The sequence below is a fragment of the Tasmannia lanceolata genome, unplaced genomic scaffold (assembly GCF_043159265.1).
Source record: "Tasmannia lanceolata isolate RefF3 unplaced genomic scaffold, GAP_Taslan_0.1 ptg000044l, whole genome shotgun sequence".
NCBI lineage: Eukaryota > Viridiplantae > Streptophyta > Magnoliopsida > Canellales > Winteraceae > Tasmannia > Tasmannia lanceolata.
In genome coordinates this window covers 19,280,656-19,297,870 of record NW_027518721.1, presented here as the reverse complement: position 1 = coordinate 19,297,870, position 17,215 = coordinate 19,280,656, and the positions used below count along the sequence as shown (strand labels likewise).

The 17,215-nt window shown below is 38.7% G+C and overlaps 1 protein-coding gene and 1 pseudogene across 2 annotated transcripts; one reads left to right on the top strand and one right to left on the bottom strand.

Annotated features, from left to right (window-relative positions):
- Positions 1–1,024: 1,024 nt before the first annotated feature.
- Positions 1,025–12,996, top strand: LOC143863967 (uncharacterized; annotated as a pseudogene). Its single transcript, XR_013241046.1, has 20 exons — positions 1,025–1,166; positions 3,239–3,341; positions 4,201–4,313; positions 4,417–4,680; positions 4,767–4,864; positions 5,372–5,534; positions 5,631–5,741; positions 5,944–7,161; positions 7,245–7,397; positions 7,488–7,587; positions 7,692–7,786; positions 7,876–8,055; positions 8,137–8,193; positions 8,682–8,753; positions 10,373–10,471; positions 10,555–10,686; positions 10,797–10,970; positions 11,888–12,105; positions 12,427–12,473; positions 12,578–12,996. The product of XR_013241046.1 is annotated as an uncharacterized LOC143863967 (transcript).
- Positions 12,997–13,317: 321 nt separating this feature from the next.
- Positions 13,318–16,381, bottom strand: LOC143863968 (uncharacterized). The gene is made up of 3 exons (XM_077374777.1): positions 15,600–16,381; positions 14,239–14,407; positions 13,318–13,988 (listed from the first exon to the last, which is right to left on the bottom strand). Exons 1-3 carry the CDS (start codon positions 16,344–16,346, stop codon positions 13,540–13,542), a joined length of 1,365 nt encoding a protein of 454 aa, XP_077230892.1. The 5' UTR covers positions 16,347–16,381; the 3' UTR covers positions 13,318–13,539.
- Between the last annotated feature and the right edge of the window lie 834 nt (positions 16,382–17,215).

The window sequence follows — 17,215 nt, the reverse complement described above, 5'->3', positions numbered from 1 at the left end:
GATCATCGTATGGAAATGATTTTTGGGGCACAACCTATTTACGTTGTGCCCAAACAGATGAACGGTTTAGATCATAAAAAAAAAGTGGGCTGTACCTACTTTTTTTTAGACTTCATGTGTTTTCACGGATACCCAGCATATAAATTCTCATTCTACGGTGTGGTCTAGACCGTACATTTTGAAAAATACGGGTTTATACTGCCACACTTCAAATGTGAATGGCGTAATGACAGGCACTAAAAATTTTCCAAGAAAAAATGTTCCATCCCCAAAGCTCTCGATTCCACCCCCTTACTTTTCTGAGTTTTTTTATATATGGTGTAATAGTCCCGTATTTTTCAAAAAGTTACGTAAGACCACACTATAGGATGATCCAAACCGTCTATGTGATGAGCCACAAAAAAAAGAAGGGATAATTACATTTACACCCCCTATAGTTTATGACATATCCACTTCCACCCCTATAGTTTAAAACGTGACAAATACACCCTGTAGTTTCAATTTCTTTAAGGTTTGCCCCCTCAGCTGAAGGTTCGTCCATAGATTAAAGGGTTAGGATGATCCGATGGAGCTGATTTTTTGGGCACACCCTATCTATGTCAGGACCCATCAAATGAACGCTTTGGATCATCCAAATAATGTGGGCCCATACCCAAATCCAAACACTACAAAAAAATCATCCAAATAATGTGGGCACACATTGTTTGGATGATCCAAAGCGTTCATTTGATGGGTCCTGACATAGATAGGGTGTGCCCAAAAAATCAGCTCCATCGGATCATCCTAACCCTTCAATCTATGGACGAACCTTCAGCTGAGGGGGCCTACCTTAAACAAATTGAAACTACATGGGTGTATTTGTCACGTTTTAAACTATAGGGGTGGAAGTGGATGTCTCAGAAACTAGAGGGGCGTAAATGTAATTTTCTCAAAAAAAAATCATTTCTACAGGATGATCCCAACCCTTCGATCTAATGAGGAGAAACCTCGATAGATCGGAAATGATTTCTGGGCATGCATTCATATAAAATCTATACTTTTCTAACATTAGTTTAAATGAAAACCTTCCTCTCTTCTCCCTCTCGTTCTATACTCTATTGATCTGAGTCCCTCCACATTCCCAGCTGAGGACGACAATGTGAGGGGGCGACTGGTGGCAGAAATAGGTGAGGGTTCCTGATCTATGGTTTTTTGGATTCTGGGTTGTTCTTTTCTTTATGTTTCATTCCTTTATTGTTATTTACTCCTTGAACTAGGGTTTTGGATCCGTGGTTTCCTGTGTTTTCTGCCTCATCTGCTTGATGATTTTCTATCTCTTTCTACAGTATAATTTACACAATAACTTTCAATTCCATCCTTTTTTGGCGCTTTTGATTTAGTTAGGTCTGCTAAGAGTATAAACTTCTTTAGGTAGATCTAATACCAAATGTTAAGGTCCTGCTCTAGAAGAATAACAAAGAGAACCATAATATATTCTCACTTTCAAAGGCAAACCCTCAACATTTTGATAGAACGCCGTTCTATCAGAAGAGAAAATAGAGAAGAAGATTATAGGAAAAAGGGAAATAATGAGTTAATTCGAGGAAACTTGACCTCCAATATGCAAACTGCACTTAATTTGTTTATTGCTTGCTCAAAACCCATACAACATCTACATTATATAGAAATTAGGGAAAGCAAAATATGGAAACAGAAATCAACAGAATAGAAAAAAAGGAAATAAGGGAGAAAAAAGGAAATAAGTGATTCTTACTCTAATATGGAAATAACTTAAATAAAGAAGACAACCTAAATTAGGAAAATTAATTCTAACACATTTGCACACTCAAAAGATTCAACTCCCCAAAAAAGATGAGATTACATTATATTTTCGATCCACAAGAACCTTCTACAATTAAGCAACAAAACTCAAACCCTATCCTGCCCTAATCACATCTCCTACTAATCAATCACCTAAAATCTCTCTAGTAATTTGGATTTCATATTGAAAGATATCATCTTTACTATTGCTGATTAACTAGCATTTTACATGTCAACTCCCACACGAACCTACATGAGTTAGAGGATGTATCAGTCTTTGTGTTTTTTAGATTCATTGGTGATGAGTTTTTTCTTGCAAGTAAAGTCTGAATGAAATGATTTTGACTGCATCTTTTTGTGCTATTTACATGTCATTTTCATGTCTGAATCATGGTTTTAAATTTCGGCCGAAACTGAAATATTACGTCTGAAATTTTGGATTTCCACCAAGATAGAAACGAAATTCATGGAATCATTTTTTACAGGATTTCGCAGAAATTTCCGAAATTCCCACCAAAATTTCCGAAAATTTCGAATTTTCCATTGGAATTTTAGAGAAACTGACTTTTTAAGGCAAAATTTACAAGATTTCAGCCGAAATTTCCACCAAAAACCAAAATATTTCGATTTCCATTGTGGCTGAAACCGAAACTGAAAAAGGGTTGTACTGATCTCCCTCCCATTTTCCCATCTCTGATCTCCCTTTGCCCGACCCTTGCCCAGTGCTGATGATAATCTATCGTTTCTGCTGTCGCCGTTGTATTGCTGGAGAGGGCACAGGGAGCCAGACCTCCAGAAAAAACCATCTATTTCCTTCTTCTTAAAATGTTGTTAAAATGGTTGATATCTTTATGTAGATTTGTTGTATTTTCCCCCCATTTTTCCTAATCTTTTATGTATTTTCATTTTTTTGCCCCGAAATTTTCCCATATCATTCCCGATTGTTTTTAATGCCACCCTGGTTGTTTTTTCCCCCCGAATCCGAACTTTGTACCCCAGTAAAAATGGCAAAGCAAAAAATCCCTGCTTTCGTCGCCGCAGCTGCTGTCCTATCTTTCTGATTCCATTGCTCGCCTGCGGGCCACTGTTTAAAATAAACTAACAAAGGAGATATGTCCCATTCTTAAGGGCAATTTTGTTAGAAAAAATTGAAAAGTCTCAGCGATAGAAGAGCTGGTAGGAGAAGGTTATGTTGTTTCTCAGGGGAAGTAGAGATCTTAGGTCTTTATCTCAAGGGTATCAGAGATATTAGCCCTCTTTTGTTTCTTGATTTTTCTGTCCGTAGATTTCATTACCCTGTTAGACATCAATGGGTGTTCATCTTTTCATTTCAGCACAAATTCTGTTGTTTTTTTTACCCCATTTCATGATGTTGATAGCAATAATAGAATATTTCTGGAGTTGGGTCTTTCATTTTTTGTTTCCATTTTAATTGCAGGCTCATGGTTGAATCTGTCTCTGGAAGAACAGCTGTAGATTGAAGCTGAGTTTTTACTTGTTACTCATCTGCAGATTATAGATGGGAAATCCTCTCTGTTCTGGTATTATTATTTATCTCTTGTTCTCTATTAAGTATTCATATATTTATTTCAAAAAATGCAGCATCTACAAGTTGAGCGAAAAATGCGGCATCTACAAATTGAACAGCCTCTGTTTGTCATCATTCTTTGAAATGATTGTTGCACTGTTTATCTTAGCCTATCAAATTCTCTATATGTACTCCCAGCCAGTGTTTTAATTTGATATGAATCGGACCGGACTGTTTTGACTGATTGACCAGAATCAGTTGCAGTGAAGGTCTTGTTCACTCAAAATCCCAGAACCAGATAACTGTTTGGACTTTGGACCACTCAAACTGGTAATTGAATCGTTTTGACCCAGAAATATTTTAATCAAATACCTATGAGAGGATGTTCACATCACTGTTCAAACTGGTTTGAGCCTTCTATTGAACCAGTTTGGAGTGCACTCAATTCATCGGTTCAACATTGGGTTTGGTTTCTGAAATACTGCTCACAACTCTAGTAAAAGGAAGATGGATTTACTGTTCATGTAGAAAACAAAGAATGTTTTCCATTGGTTAAGCCATGTACCCTTGAGGGGCATATATTCCTTGAAGGATTTATACTCGCCATCCATGCATTATTTTTTTGCATGAATTCATTGGTAACATCTCATGAATTTTCTCTAGCTTATCATTCTCTTTTCTTTATTTTCATGACAAGTTCCTTTCTTTCTGGATGCAACTTACTCTCATAGCTTAATATTTACCAAGTATGTCAATATCCTTCCACATTCTTTTACTCTACATGGGGATGAAAATCTCGTATGGCATGTTTCCTTGAAGGCACACTGTCACTTTTGTGCTCTTAAATATTTGTTTTATCTTTTATCTGGTAGATGGAGCAAAGACTGTTGAGCCAAGTTTCGTCAGTAGGCTTTATAGTGTCTTTTCAGAAGGCCTGCCATTTGTTGCTCCTGTCTCCACCTTAAGAACAAATGAATCTGAATTGGTATGCTTATGCATTGAGATATGCAGAACGTATTGCACGAAGAAGTGGATAGCTATAAACCCTTCATTTGCGTTCATGTTCCTAATCATTCTTTCTTTTGCAGGTAACGAGTGTCGTACAAATGCTGCAAGGATTCTCCAGTTCCCTGTTTTACTGGGATGATGGTGTACAAATTTTTCGTGTCAAGAGTGGGATATATGTTACCCACCTTTCACATAGAAGCCTCAGTGGAATTCTCAGCCAGTTTGCATATGGTGCAACATGCTTACAGCTGGTAGAACACTTTGTCAAGAAGGTGGAGATTTCTTCTGTGAGGTCTCCTCCTACCCTAAAGGCATTTGCAAATTCTGTATCAGTATGGCTCAAGGTATCCATGTTTCCCATGTAATGTCATTAGAATTACCAAGGTTTCGACTTCTGTCTAGTCTGATGTAAACAGTTTTTGTCAAAAAGAGGCTGCGGGATGTTGCTTTGAAGGAGGAAATGAAGTCTGCTGGACCTGACACCAAAACTACTTTCACGCTCATGGGATTGGTGAATGCTTTATCAAGGTTTTTTCTTGCACTATAACATCAGTATATGAAAATCATTATTTTTTTCTCAAAAACATTTCAGTGGCTACCACTAATGTTTTTTTTCCTCTTGTACTCAGAGTGGCCAATTTTTTTATGTTTGTTCCTGAAGTATAAAGAGTTCCTTCTAATTTCCTTCTTAAGCTAATAGAGGTAGTATGAACCATGATCTTAAGGAATATAACCTTTTTTTTTCTTATAATACCATCATTTTATTGTATGGTATTTTCACAGAGAATTACTTCCCTGGGGTATTGTATGTCTCTGTTTTGTATTGTACTTGGAAAACGAAATGAGTGGAAGATTTTAGGCACCAGAAAATATTACACTATTGTATTGTTCATATTATTACCTTTAACTTGTTTCCATGGATTTTTAGATAGACATAGTGACGACCGTGTTTCATTATGACTAGTAATTTCATGGATTTGATTGTGTATACTGTTTTAACAGTTCATCTCATTCAGTATTCTTCTGGTCTTTTAGTCTTTGCTCTGGGGCAGAATATCTACTGCAAGTAGTGCATGGAGCAATCCCTAGTGCTTATTTCGATTCTGAATCTCCTGTCCCAGCTGGCGAAATGGCAGTTCACATCCTTGACTATCTTTACAAGAAGTTAAATGAAGTTTGTCTTGTGCAAGGTGGCGAGGTTGTGGAAACATTTTTGTCTTTGCATACTGGCTTTATTACTTATGTTGCCTGGCTGTATATGATTCTAATTCAAAACAATCCTGCTAACTTTCAGGAGGAAGCCTACCACATGCTACTACTTCTATTCATAGGAAGCTTGCTGCCATACATAGAGGGGCTCGATTCTTGGCTTTATGATGGAACACTTGACGACCCATTCGAGGAGGTAAATGTATTCTTAGCACCTTGTATGATATTCCTTGACGTGGTATTACACACGTATGTTATAAAGATTTTGTTCTAATTTATTTAACTTTAGAAAATACAGTCCATTCACTGTAATTACAAAATCTTATTGACCTCAACATTTATCCTTGATTTGGTAATTTTCCTAACAATACAATTTCTTATTTGAATTTTGTTCTCAGATTTTCTTTTATGCGAATAATACAATTGCCATCAATCAGACTGCATTCTGGGAGAAGGGCTATCTTTTAAGGCCATTGAGATACAGAAAGGTAGGTTTCGGGCCGTTCCTGGTTACAGATGATGGTGAAAATGTAATTAGTGATAGGAGAGAAACGGGTGACAAGGAAAACATCCTTATATCTAGTTCTGGAAGGGCGAAAAGTCAGAATGATATGGACATTGTGGTATGTCCTTGTTTTATAAAGGACATAGCTAGGGCCATTGTATCTGCTGGAAAATCCTTGCAGCTGATCCGGCATGTTCCGGGGGAGTACAGTGCAACATTTGACAAAGGTAATGATTATGGGGTTCATGGTTTTGGGACATCAGAGAGCTCTACTTTTGGCTCTCAACCAACTACTCATAGTCATCTAGTGGGTGTTGAACCTCCATTTTTGAACTCTATGGATTTTGAAGATACAGGGTTGAAAGGTGATTATGCCAGCAATGACTCGGCTGCTCATAACATGGGAGGATTAACCTTGTCTGAGTTTTTTTGTGTATCTTTGGTGGGTCTAATAGGTGATGGCAGTCATACCTCTATGCGCATTGGGCAGGAGAATCTATGGAGTCTTGAGAGATCCCAGATATGCAAATCTGATTGCAAAAAATGGAAACTGGAAAATGAAAAGGGCGAGGCTGTACCGGCTTCAGAATACGCGGAGAAAATTTGGTACAAGTTCTTGGTCAACACAACACAAGATATGAGAAACATGGATACTGAGAAGGAGATGGGCAATGCAAAGTGTGCAAGGAACGATGCAGATCACTTTGTTAGGATGACAGAGGCAAATGATGTTACAAATTCTGTCAGCGGAATACGGTTAACAGAGGATAATGGTGGTATTGATGAAGCAACCCTTTCTCGATCATTCTGGCCTGAAAATCCAGCCATTAGTATATGCAGAGACTTTCTTAATAAGAACAGTGCTGCCTGGGATAAATTGAACTTATCTAGAAATGTCTACCTCCCCCCTTTAAATGACGATAACCTTCGAGAGGCTATTTTTGGAGGTATGAAAATGGATGGGTTAACTGGAGGATCAGCTCCTGTTCTCAATGGGACAAACTATACTTTTGGTTTCAACTTTGGTCAATATGAACATCATTTCTTGGCGGATGACAGGAAGATGTTTGAAGCCTTGTTTCCTTTCCCAACTCTTCTTCCTTGTTTTAAGGTATGATTAGGTTTCTGTTCCTTCAATAACATTCTTTTGGTAGAATTTCTCAGGCACTTCTAAAAATCAGATATCCGGAACAGGAAGATCTCCCTATTTCAGAACTTTTGCCATTTCAGAAGAATAGCACCCTTGCATCGAGAGTTATAAACTGGATTCAGAGTGTTGAACTAAGGGGCCCATCACTTCCTGCAGTTATCATGCAGGAATGCCTTATTGTGTACATAAAGAAACAGGTTAATAGCTAGAGGTTTTCGCCAAAATTTCCTTTCCTGTTTTAATATAAAAGGTTGCTACTAAAATTTTCTTATGGTTTTACATCCTAGGTGGATTATATAGGTAAGCATATTTTGTTGAAGCTGATGAATGGTTGGAGATTGATGGATGAGCTCGGTGTATTACGTGCTATATACTTGTTAGGTTCAGGTATCTATTGGCTATCTTGGTTTAATGTTTTTTAAATTGGTTTTGATGTTAATGCAATCTTTGGACAATTAATCTTTGATATGATAATTGAAACCCATCTTTAGGTGACCTTCTTCAGCAGTTCTTAACTGTGCTTTTCAGTAAGTTAGACAAGGGAGATTCTTGGGATGATGATTTTGAATTGAATTCTGTACTACAGGTGGTAGCTGAACCGAAATTTGTTTTAGTACAAATCTAAAATTATTTTTGTTACTTCATATTTAGATTCCTGATACTTCTTGGATACAGGAGTCCATTAGGAACTCCGCTGATGGCATGCTTCTCAGTGCGCCAGATTCTTTGATTGTGTCAATCACAAAACCTCATGTTTTGGAAGATGAAAAACATACAGTTGTTTTGACTCCCCATAGAGCTCGCAATCACAATCTTGGTATAGATGCCCTTGATTCCCTGAAGTTCACATACAAGGTATATATTTATCAATAAGGTGCTTTGATTGTTTTGTATTCATGATGTTGTTTTTAATTGCTTCTGTCTTTAATATGATAGGTTTCTTGGCCCCTCGAGCTTATCGCTAATCTGGAGGCAATTGATAAGTATAACCAGGTATTATTTTCATTTTAATACACTGTTCTGTGAGAGGATGTTACAGTCCTAAGTGGGGGCCCGGTTAGGTATGGGATTGGGTGGGACCTAGCCTGGTATGGGACAGGTTTAAAGGGCCTTGCCTAACGCGTTCAATCAGCTCTGGAGCTTTTGGCGTATTGGTAAGGTACTTAACATTTGGTATCAAAGCTGCCACCACGTCCCGTGTTCGAGTCACGGAAGGGGCAACCTGTGGAAAGGGCTACCTGGAAAAAGGGCCAGAGTGAAAGCCATCACAGAGTGGGCCGCTGAGGACGGCGGATGCGGAAGCGTGGTGGTATGTTACGGTCCTAAGTGGGGGCCCGACTAGGTATGGGACTGGGAAAGGGCCTTGCCTAACGCGTTCTATCAGCTCTGGAGCTTTTGGTGTATTGGTAAGGTATCTAGCAGATGAGTCCTCATGTAATTTTGTTTTGATCTTTTGACATTTTTTTTTACATTTGATATAGGTGATGAGTTTCTTGTTGAAGGTGAAGCGTGCGAAATTTGGTCTTGACAAAGCTCGGAGGTGGATGTGGAAGGTTCTTGAGCTATTTTAATTTGTTGTAGTGTTATGTATTTCCAATATTACTTTTCTGACTGTACCTATTACTAGTGAATTTGATTCAGATCATATGACTTCTTAGGAACATATTACCTGTTTAGGCAGTTTGGATAGCATAGACCTATCTCACTGCAAGACATGCATGGTTTCTTGTTTTCTTCTGTGATAAACAAGGTTTTAAATTTCGGTTTCGGTACCCATTTCGGACCCCACCGAAATCCGAAATTTCTGGCCGAAATTCGGTAATAATTAAAAAATATTATTTAATTGAAATTCCGAAATTTCGGCCAAAATTTTGTAACAGTTTTTTTTTTTTAAATCGAAATTTCGGACTGAAATTACCGAAATTTCAGATTTCGGCTGAAATTTAAAACCATGGTGATAAACAATCAAATGGTGAGATAGATTTGGTCTATCTCACTGTGAGACATGCATGTCTTATTGTTTTCTTCTGTGATAAATAATCAGATGGTGCAACCATTGGCCCTTATGATCGTTGGTATTGTGCGCGCGCGCTTGTCTAGAGGGTCCCACTTGTTGCCTAACCTTTCTCCTGACCTGCCTCCACGCTGCACCATTATCACAGCCTATGGCTATCAACCCTTTCTGTGTGGGCTGGGTGCAGTCAGATCCAGACCATCGAAACCACAATCACCACAAATCGCCATTTCACCTCGTCTATTGTCAGACCAGCCTCTAACGTGCTCCGCCACCATCTGCTCCTTCCCTTGCACTTTCTCCATTCTCCCACTTTGTGACACAAAAGGGGCATCTTTTGTTAATTGGTCAAGAAAGCGTGAAGTTGCCTAATATTTCCAGTGCCAAATACCAGAACCCATGTATGTGTTGTCGTTGTTCTTGCACAACACACACACACACATATCTTTTCCCTATATATATATAGGGTATATATGTGCGTCTATATAAATTTATACACACACGCATAAAACTCAACTCAACTCAACCAAGCCTTTGTCCTAAACAAGTTGGGGTCGGCTACACACAGGCATACAGGCACATAATGTATTTTATAGCCAGAATAAGGCATGCTCCTGCAAGAGATTATTTACTTCATTTTGAAGAACAAAAATGCTTATTAAATCTGAGTCATCTCATTTATCATTCATTACCCAAGATGCATACCTGTCTACTGGAACTTTTTTTTTTTTTGAATGGTTACTGGAACTATTTCTTATTCTTCATTTGTTCTTTCCCATGATACCTAATTTGCTGTCACACATTTGTGTTCCATAGAGTTTATGTCCATGTCACATGTGGATGACTGATTGAGTGAGGCTTTGTTTGAGATGTTTTGAATGTTAAATTTACTATTGTTGGATGACAAATTATTTTACGAACCATTGTTTTATTGCTGTTGGGATTTTTTAACTGTTCTGTTAAACCATCACCATCAATATTTTGCAAATCACATCCTAAGCTTTAGTCGATTTCCATTTAAATTTCCCCACCTAACCTTTAAATAAATTTTGGAGATAAATGCATTTGTGAGTAAAACATATTACTGTAATATGGGTACTTGATAGGAAATTTCATGATGTGTCAATATTGAATCATCGCGTTTCTTCCACCTCTTAGGATGCAGGCGCCGCAGCAATCCACCGTAAGCGTCACTTATTAGTGGAGCAGAAGCTTCTCCATTTTGTTGATGTATTTCATCAGTACGTCATGGACAGGGTAAACTCCAACTGTTACACGTCTGAACTTGTATTTAAAACTGGAATTCTCTGTATTTAGTCTGATTCCAGTCAAATAAGCAGGTTTTCCACAGTGCATGGCTTGAACTCTGCAATGGTATGTCATCTGCTACCTCTCTTGACGAAGTCATAGAAGTGCATGAGGCCTACCTCTTGTCTATACAGCGGCAGTGCTTTGTGGGTCCAGATAATCTGGTAACTGTCTTTGTTTTTGTTTGGTGCTGAAATTGATTGAGTTCATTTAATTGATAATGGTTCTCAAAGCGAAAATACCTGGCAACTGATATATGTTATCAAACTTGCAGTCGGCGATGACTGCGATCCGAATCAAGAGCATTCTTGGACTGGCTCTTGATTTCTACTCCATGCAGCAGATGCTGTGTAGTGGCGGAGCTGCTCCTGCAATCAAGGCTAGATGTGAAATGGAAGTGGATCGGATTGAGGAAACGTTTGATAAATGCGTTGCCTTTCTCCTCAGGGTATTCGTTTTACTATCTCTTCTATATTTGTTAAAGCCTTCCCATCTTCAGGCCATTTGTTTTATTTGTGAAGTTTCCAAGTACAAGCCTCCATGAAGTCCCAGAAACAAAGTGTCAATAGCTTCAGAAACACCAATCTTGTTTACAGCTTGAATCTCAGCCATTGCCGTAGGCATAGCACTCTCCAGACGGGTAGAAGCTCTGCTACATTTGCATCGTTTGCTCCACATTCTGAACTTAAAGTTTATGAACTGACAATCTCCGCATCTCCAAGCAGGGACCGACTTCTCATGGATCTCAATCAAACTATTCTTCCACATCCCGGGCCATCCCACATCCCCTAGCACCATGTCGATATATATAATACATATCACAATATGGTATTGACACTCTTAAAATCATACATGGTCACCATGTCCATTTGTCACGTGTAAAAAAATCATAGCAAATCAGATTGCACATATAACATGTCATACAAAGGCCTAATTTTAAAAGGGTCAATTACACATACATAGTATAATGTGGGCTCTCGTCCATTAGATTAGTTTTTTGTTGTGGACATTTTGCATATGTTTGGCACATAGGCAAGTCACATCTATCTGGACTGTCCATGATGGGATGTCTCTTAGATGTTCCTCGCCATCCGATCAAGGCCTGCTTTTCACCAATCAAATTCACCTCCAATGTTTCAAAAAATACATTAATCGGTTAAGTTAGGATAATTTGATTGGTCTCTATGAACTGTTTAAGAGGTGAATTATCAACTAGATGGTTCAAATCAATGGGCATTAGGGATAGTTTATAAACTGACTGTCAATGTATAGGTTATACACAATCTTATGTCTGTTACTGTACTTAAGAATATCTTTAGATGAATGAATAGATGAATGGCTGACTGTTGTCCTGAATGTATGTAGGTCCTACCCAAGCTCAATGTGGGACTCTTTCCTCACCTGGCAGATCTAACGACAAGGATCAAGTACAATTATTTCTACGTCTGACATTGGCAATTTGCTAACAGCCCCTCGTTTAGAAACTACTGCTAAGCGGGGAAAATATTTCCTAGCCAGAACTGATTCATAAGACACATTCAGCATATGAGTCAATGGTTTATAATACAATGGGTCCTAAGTAGGTGAGTTGAAGTTCTTAAGATTCATAAAAAATTGCATGTACAAAATCATTGTGGTTCCTTCCCGTATCCATGTATCAAATTGTGTAAAATTTCTGCTAGCAGGTCCCTGATGGGCTTGTATACTTTTAGTTTGTGTCAATTTGTACCATCAGGATACCTTGTGGAATAATTTTCTTTCTCTTTCTTTTTGTATCAATTTTTGTCAATTTTGTTCTGCATGTTACACACACATAGGGCATTGATATTTACATGCCCATAACACTAATAGCATTCAGTAGAGTGATCACCGCTTACCCTTTTCTTTTCGTAAACCGCTATTAGATTGAATCTGAAATGAACGGCGAGAAGAAAGGATTCAATCAGCGGAGGTACATTTTTCTTTCCTTGCCTTTTCTCATTTCTTCCTCTTTTGAGCCGCATTTCATATCTCCAAGAGATGTTGTATAGTTTCTGTTGATTGCTTCTACATCAGGGTTTATCCTCGACATACCAATCAGAAGTCAGAAGAGCCATTAGAGCTATATACCCGAAGAAGGCCCAAGTGTTTTGTCTCTCAACTTGTCTCAATACTCCAAACGGAGGGAAGTTTCACTTCTAACAGTCATGAATTTTGTTACCCATTTCAGTTGAATGTGTATACTTTCTTAGTTTGTCTTTGGTTTCTACTAAAAGTGTAGCTCACTCTCCCTCTCTATATGTATTTATCTTTGTATTTTTTCCAATTTCGCTATGCAGTCATTGAGTTCCAAAAGTCATGAATTGTACTATTTAAGGCTTAGAGAGCTGCTGTAACAAAGATCAAGTTGTTCTTTTGTTTCTGTAATGCTTGATTTGATTCTGTAAGCTTTTGATAGTTTATTCTTATATGCAGATCTGGTAGCCTTGAACAACTATGTTATGTGTCATTACCATTAAATTGGCACTTTCCACATTTTTGTATTAGAAAATCCATTTAAACACCTTGTAAATTGGAAATCCACAGTGATATGTTTGAAGCAGGTGGGGGATACATGATTCTTTGAAGAAATTCCATCACTTCCAACTTGGTTTGGAAGAAGGCCCGGTGGATTTGATCATAGCCCGAACACAAGGCAGTATCAGCCACACCCGTGAATGATTTACGATTCTCTTTAGGAGAAATTATACGATGAATGGGCGTATAAACACATACTCATCATCTCACCCTTGATATTTGATCCAACAGTAGCTCACTTTTTAAGAATCATCATTTTCCATTGATTGTATTTCGAAAATCGAAAATTTTCCAAGTTTTCCAGGAAACATGCAAACTAACTAGACCTTGGAAGATTTTTTCATGGAATATTTTCCATGAAAATTATTATTTCCCATAATTATCTTTTCCCGTATACCCAAACAGCCCTTGACAAGAAAATAAGGTCCCTTACATCCCAGTGAAATAATTCCCATCCTTTGTCACTTGCTCGCCTCCACAAGGATCTTCTCCATGTCATCTATCAGTTCTTGGATCTGCTTTCTTGAATGTAAAGGTGAAGGATAAACACATGCACAATCCAATTGCCCGTTTCGAATCGTGTCAAAGATGGCGATTGAAGGACCAACGCCATGAACTGATGAACAACCCATGTAGTCCTCCAGTCCCACTTCTCGGTGCAATTCACTAGAGTCGTCGATCATTGGATCTTCGAAGACTGAAATGAACGCCGTTCTCATAGATGAAGATGGGGTCAGTGCTGGATTTTCAATGGCTTTGCACATGAGAAAGTTGAGATCATTCATGTCTTTGAAGTGCTTGTTTGAATTCATGGCATTTGAGAAAGCTGTGTAGCATCTACTTGCAACATCCCATAGTTCTTCTCCATTGGTTATTGTATGGGTATTGACTATTGCAGAATGGTAAAATCCTGCATACATCCATGTCAAGTAATGGAAAAAGGACTGCTGAAATGGAGGAATTTATGATAGGAAATGATAATATTCGCCCCCTTTTTTCTTCCTGGTTCACTGCCTTTTACTTGAAAAAGGAGTAGTCATTATAATACCGTAGCGGGTGTGGCCCAGGGAAGAAAAGGTGGAGAATATATCACTTCACATATATAATTTACCATCAAATTGTGGATGATCTGAACCGTGGATCGAGCAAAAAAGCTTTACCTAGTTGGTGATCATGGAGGACTGGATCTAAGATCCTCCGACAGTCGATAAGAGTGACAACAGCATAATTTTCTGACTGGTCATCAGTGAGGTTCTTAGATGAATTTGCAGCAATTAATCCAGCTGCTGCTATGGCTGCACATAGTTTAATTCCTCTTCCCTTGCATGCCTGCATTTGAAAAAGTTCAATCAGTTACCTCGTGGAGTAGTGGTGTAAGCAGTGGAGAAGGAGGAGACAAGCCAACTAGTCTCCTTATGAGTAGTGGTAAATAGTGTTTGGCTGTCAACCTCATAGGGTAGTGGTAGGGGGTGTCTTACCAATATAGAAAGAAGATATAAGGAAGAAGAGGGAGAAAACATCAATCTCAAGACTTTCCTAGCAAAAAAAAAAACTATTTTTTTATTGGATTTTACTAGTAGCTTGCAGCTTCCTTATGTGCCACGTGGGTAGACGAGGAGGCGAATGATACTGTGAGAAATTTAACGTGGGCTCATCGACGTGATATCACTCCAATTTGTGCAGAGGGAGAGAGAGGGAGAGAGGGAGAGAGGGTAGCAAAAAAAATTAGAGTTACTAGCAAAAAAATTACTTTTTTGGTTGGATTTTGCTAATAGTTTGCCTTATTAACGGTGGGGGAAGAATGAGGCTTCTCATATTATACTTAGGACTTCTCCTTTTATACTAGAAGGGCTGGGACTTGAGAGGGTTGGGACTTGGGAGGGGATGGGGCTTCTCATATAAAAGGCTTCCCTTATTATAGCTTAAAAAGAAGCTCAAACATAATATTTACAAGCTACTGATGTCTGATGTTGGCACTACCACGTTTTCATAATTGCACAAACTCATCTTGTCTTTTCTTATTTAAATAGCTAACTCATTTTGTCTTTCATTATTTAAATAGCTGTCGAAGGTTATTACAGTTCCAAAAAGCTATCAGAAGCCAATTAAAAAAGAAAAGACAAATAGACTGTGTGCAATTACTAAAGCATGTTAGTGCAAATATCAGTAGGGAAATGATATGATATTCCCCCCGTAACGTCGTCAGGCAAAGAAAAACGTTAAAGGGGTGAAGGTGAATTTATCCTCAAACAGTGAACCATTCTCACAGAAACCGTTGGGGTATTTTATCCGATTTGGGGGGGGGGGTGTGGATTATCATTTCCCTATCAATAGCCTATTTCTGCACTTCTTTCATTGGCTGTTGTCATCCCAAATGAGATATCATCAGGATATATTATCAGCCATTAGAACAAGTTTAAAACAGAAGTGTGTAGTTATAAAAAAAACAATGACACACGAATACAAGCAGCAGCCAAAGTGAAGATTAAAAAAAAAAATGAAGACCATCACATTCACTTACAGTTAGAAGTCTATGAGTCTCATCTTCGCTCATCTTCAACCTCACAACTTGGGAAGATCGAGGTGAGTCCACGTCCTCAAAACCCAAATGAACTGTCCTCGTAGAATTCAAAGAATACCCAACCAAATCCATCCCACGAGCCCAAAATGGCTTATCACAACTCCCCTTGGGAATCAAATCCTCAATAGCCAAACAAATCTCATTTTCACATTCCCATTCCACCCCTCCCTCCTCCTCTCTAATCAAACCCATCAATTCTCTAAGAAGATAAGCCCCTGACGTGCGATCGCAGACCGAATTATGAAGTCGAAGAGCTAGGACAGAATCGGAATCGGAAACAGCGTAAAGGGTCACAAAGAAAACGTAGGAATTTGGTTCGGATGACCATGGATTTTGATTTAGTTCATGTTCTAAGAGGAGGTGAAGTGGAGGGATATCGAGGGGATTTGAGAGGTTTTGGAGGAGATTTGAAGTAAAAGAGAGGTTGAAAGATTGGATTTGGAGGGAAGGAGTGGGAGAGATGGAGAATGAAGGGTGGGTGAGTTTGGAGCGGAGGATTGGGTGGGAATTTTGGAGTTTGTGAAGGGTGTTTTGGAGAGTGGAGAGGTTTGGGGGTTTGGAGAGGTGGAGGGCTAGGACAGTTATACCAGTTCCACACGGCACGGCTTTGTACCAGCTGAACTCAGTGCCTCCGATGAGCCGAGTCTTTGGTGACTTGACTCGGGGGATGGAGGTTTCATCGGCCATTTGAGAGAGAGTCTGTGTGAGAGAGAGAGAGAGAGAGAGAGGGTCGGGGGCTTATCTCTGACTTTTATTTTGTTTTGCTTAGGTTCGATTTGAATTTTTAAATGACTAAAATGCCCTCGATTGAGATGGTCTAGTAAATTTCACGATGCAGGGGCCATGATAGTGCGGGCGACTGTTTAGCAAAAAAACAGGTCGGTAGGGCTGCAAAAAACCGAGCCGTTCACGATATGTTTGAGTTCGGCTCGTTAGAAGCTCGGCTCGGGCTCGTTCGTTTACTAAACGAGCCGAACCCGACCCAAAAATTAGGCTCGTCAAATAAACGAGTCGAACTTGAACTTTCTATAGTTCGGCTCGAAAAAGCTCGTGAGCTTTTTAGGCTCGTTATATTACTATATACAGTTTTATATATTACTTAATTTTTATACATGAAACTTCTAGAATGCGAAAATGCTGGGCGGAAATACAAAAATGCTGGGGTATCAAAGCAAAACTGTAAATTTTAAAAATATTAAATAAATGTTGGCAGTAGTCTTACACTCTCTCCTTACGTATACAACTGTAATCTATCAAAGCAAGTTCCTTTTTCTTTTATTTATTTATTTATCTCTTATCTCCTTCCAATGCAATAGCAAGGGAAAACTCAAACCCTTAATATTGTTCTTGGGTTTTATCTATTTCTCTCTCCTCTCCTTTAATGCGACTGAAATTTGTCGCTCCGGCCCAAGAAACACAATGCCACCGGAGGAGGATAAAAAGAAGAAGAGAACACGAAGGGACAACGGCCAGAGCAGAAAAGAAGAAAAATTCCCTAGGTACATCTTTTTTGTCAGTTCTTTTATTTATTTATTTTATGATCTTCCTCTTCTTCG

Excerpts from the sequence above, each read along its gene's own strand:
- LOC143863968 (XM_077374777.1), bottom strand. The coding sequence starts at position 16,346 with ATGGCCGATGAAACCTCCATCCCCCGAGTCAAGTCACCAAAGACTCGG. Across the intron at positions 14,408-15,599 it reads AGACTCATAGACTTCTAACT|GCATGCAAGGGAAGAGGAAT; the intron begins GTAAGTGAATGT and ends TTTCAAATGCAG. Across the intron at positions 13,989-14,238 it reads CCTCCATGATCACCAACTAG|GATTTTACCATTCTGCAATA; the intron begins GTAAAGCTTTTT and ends GGATGTATGCAG.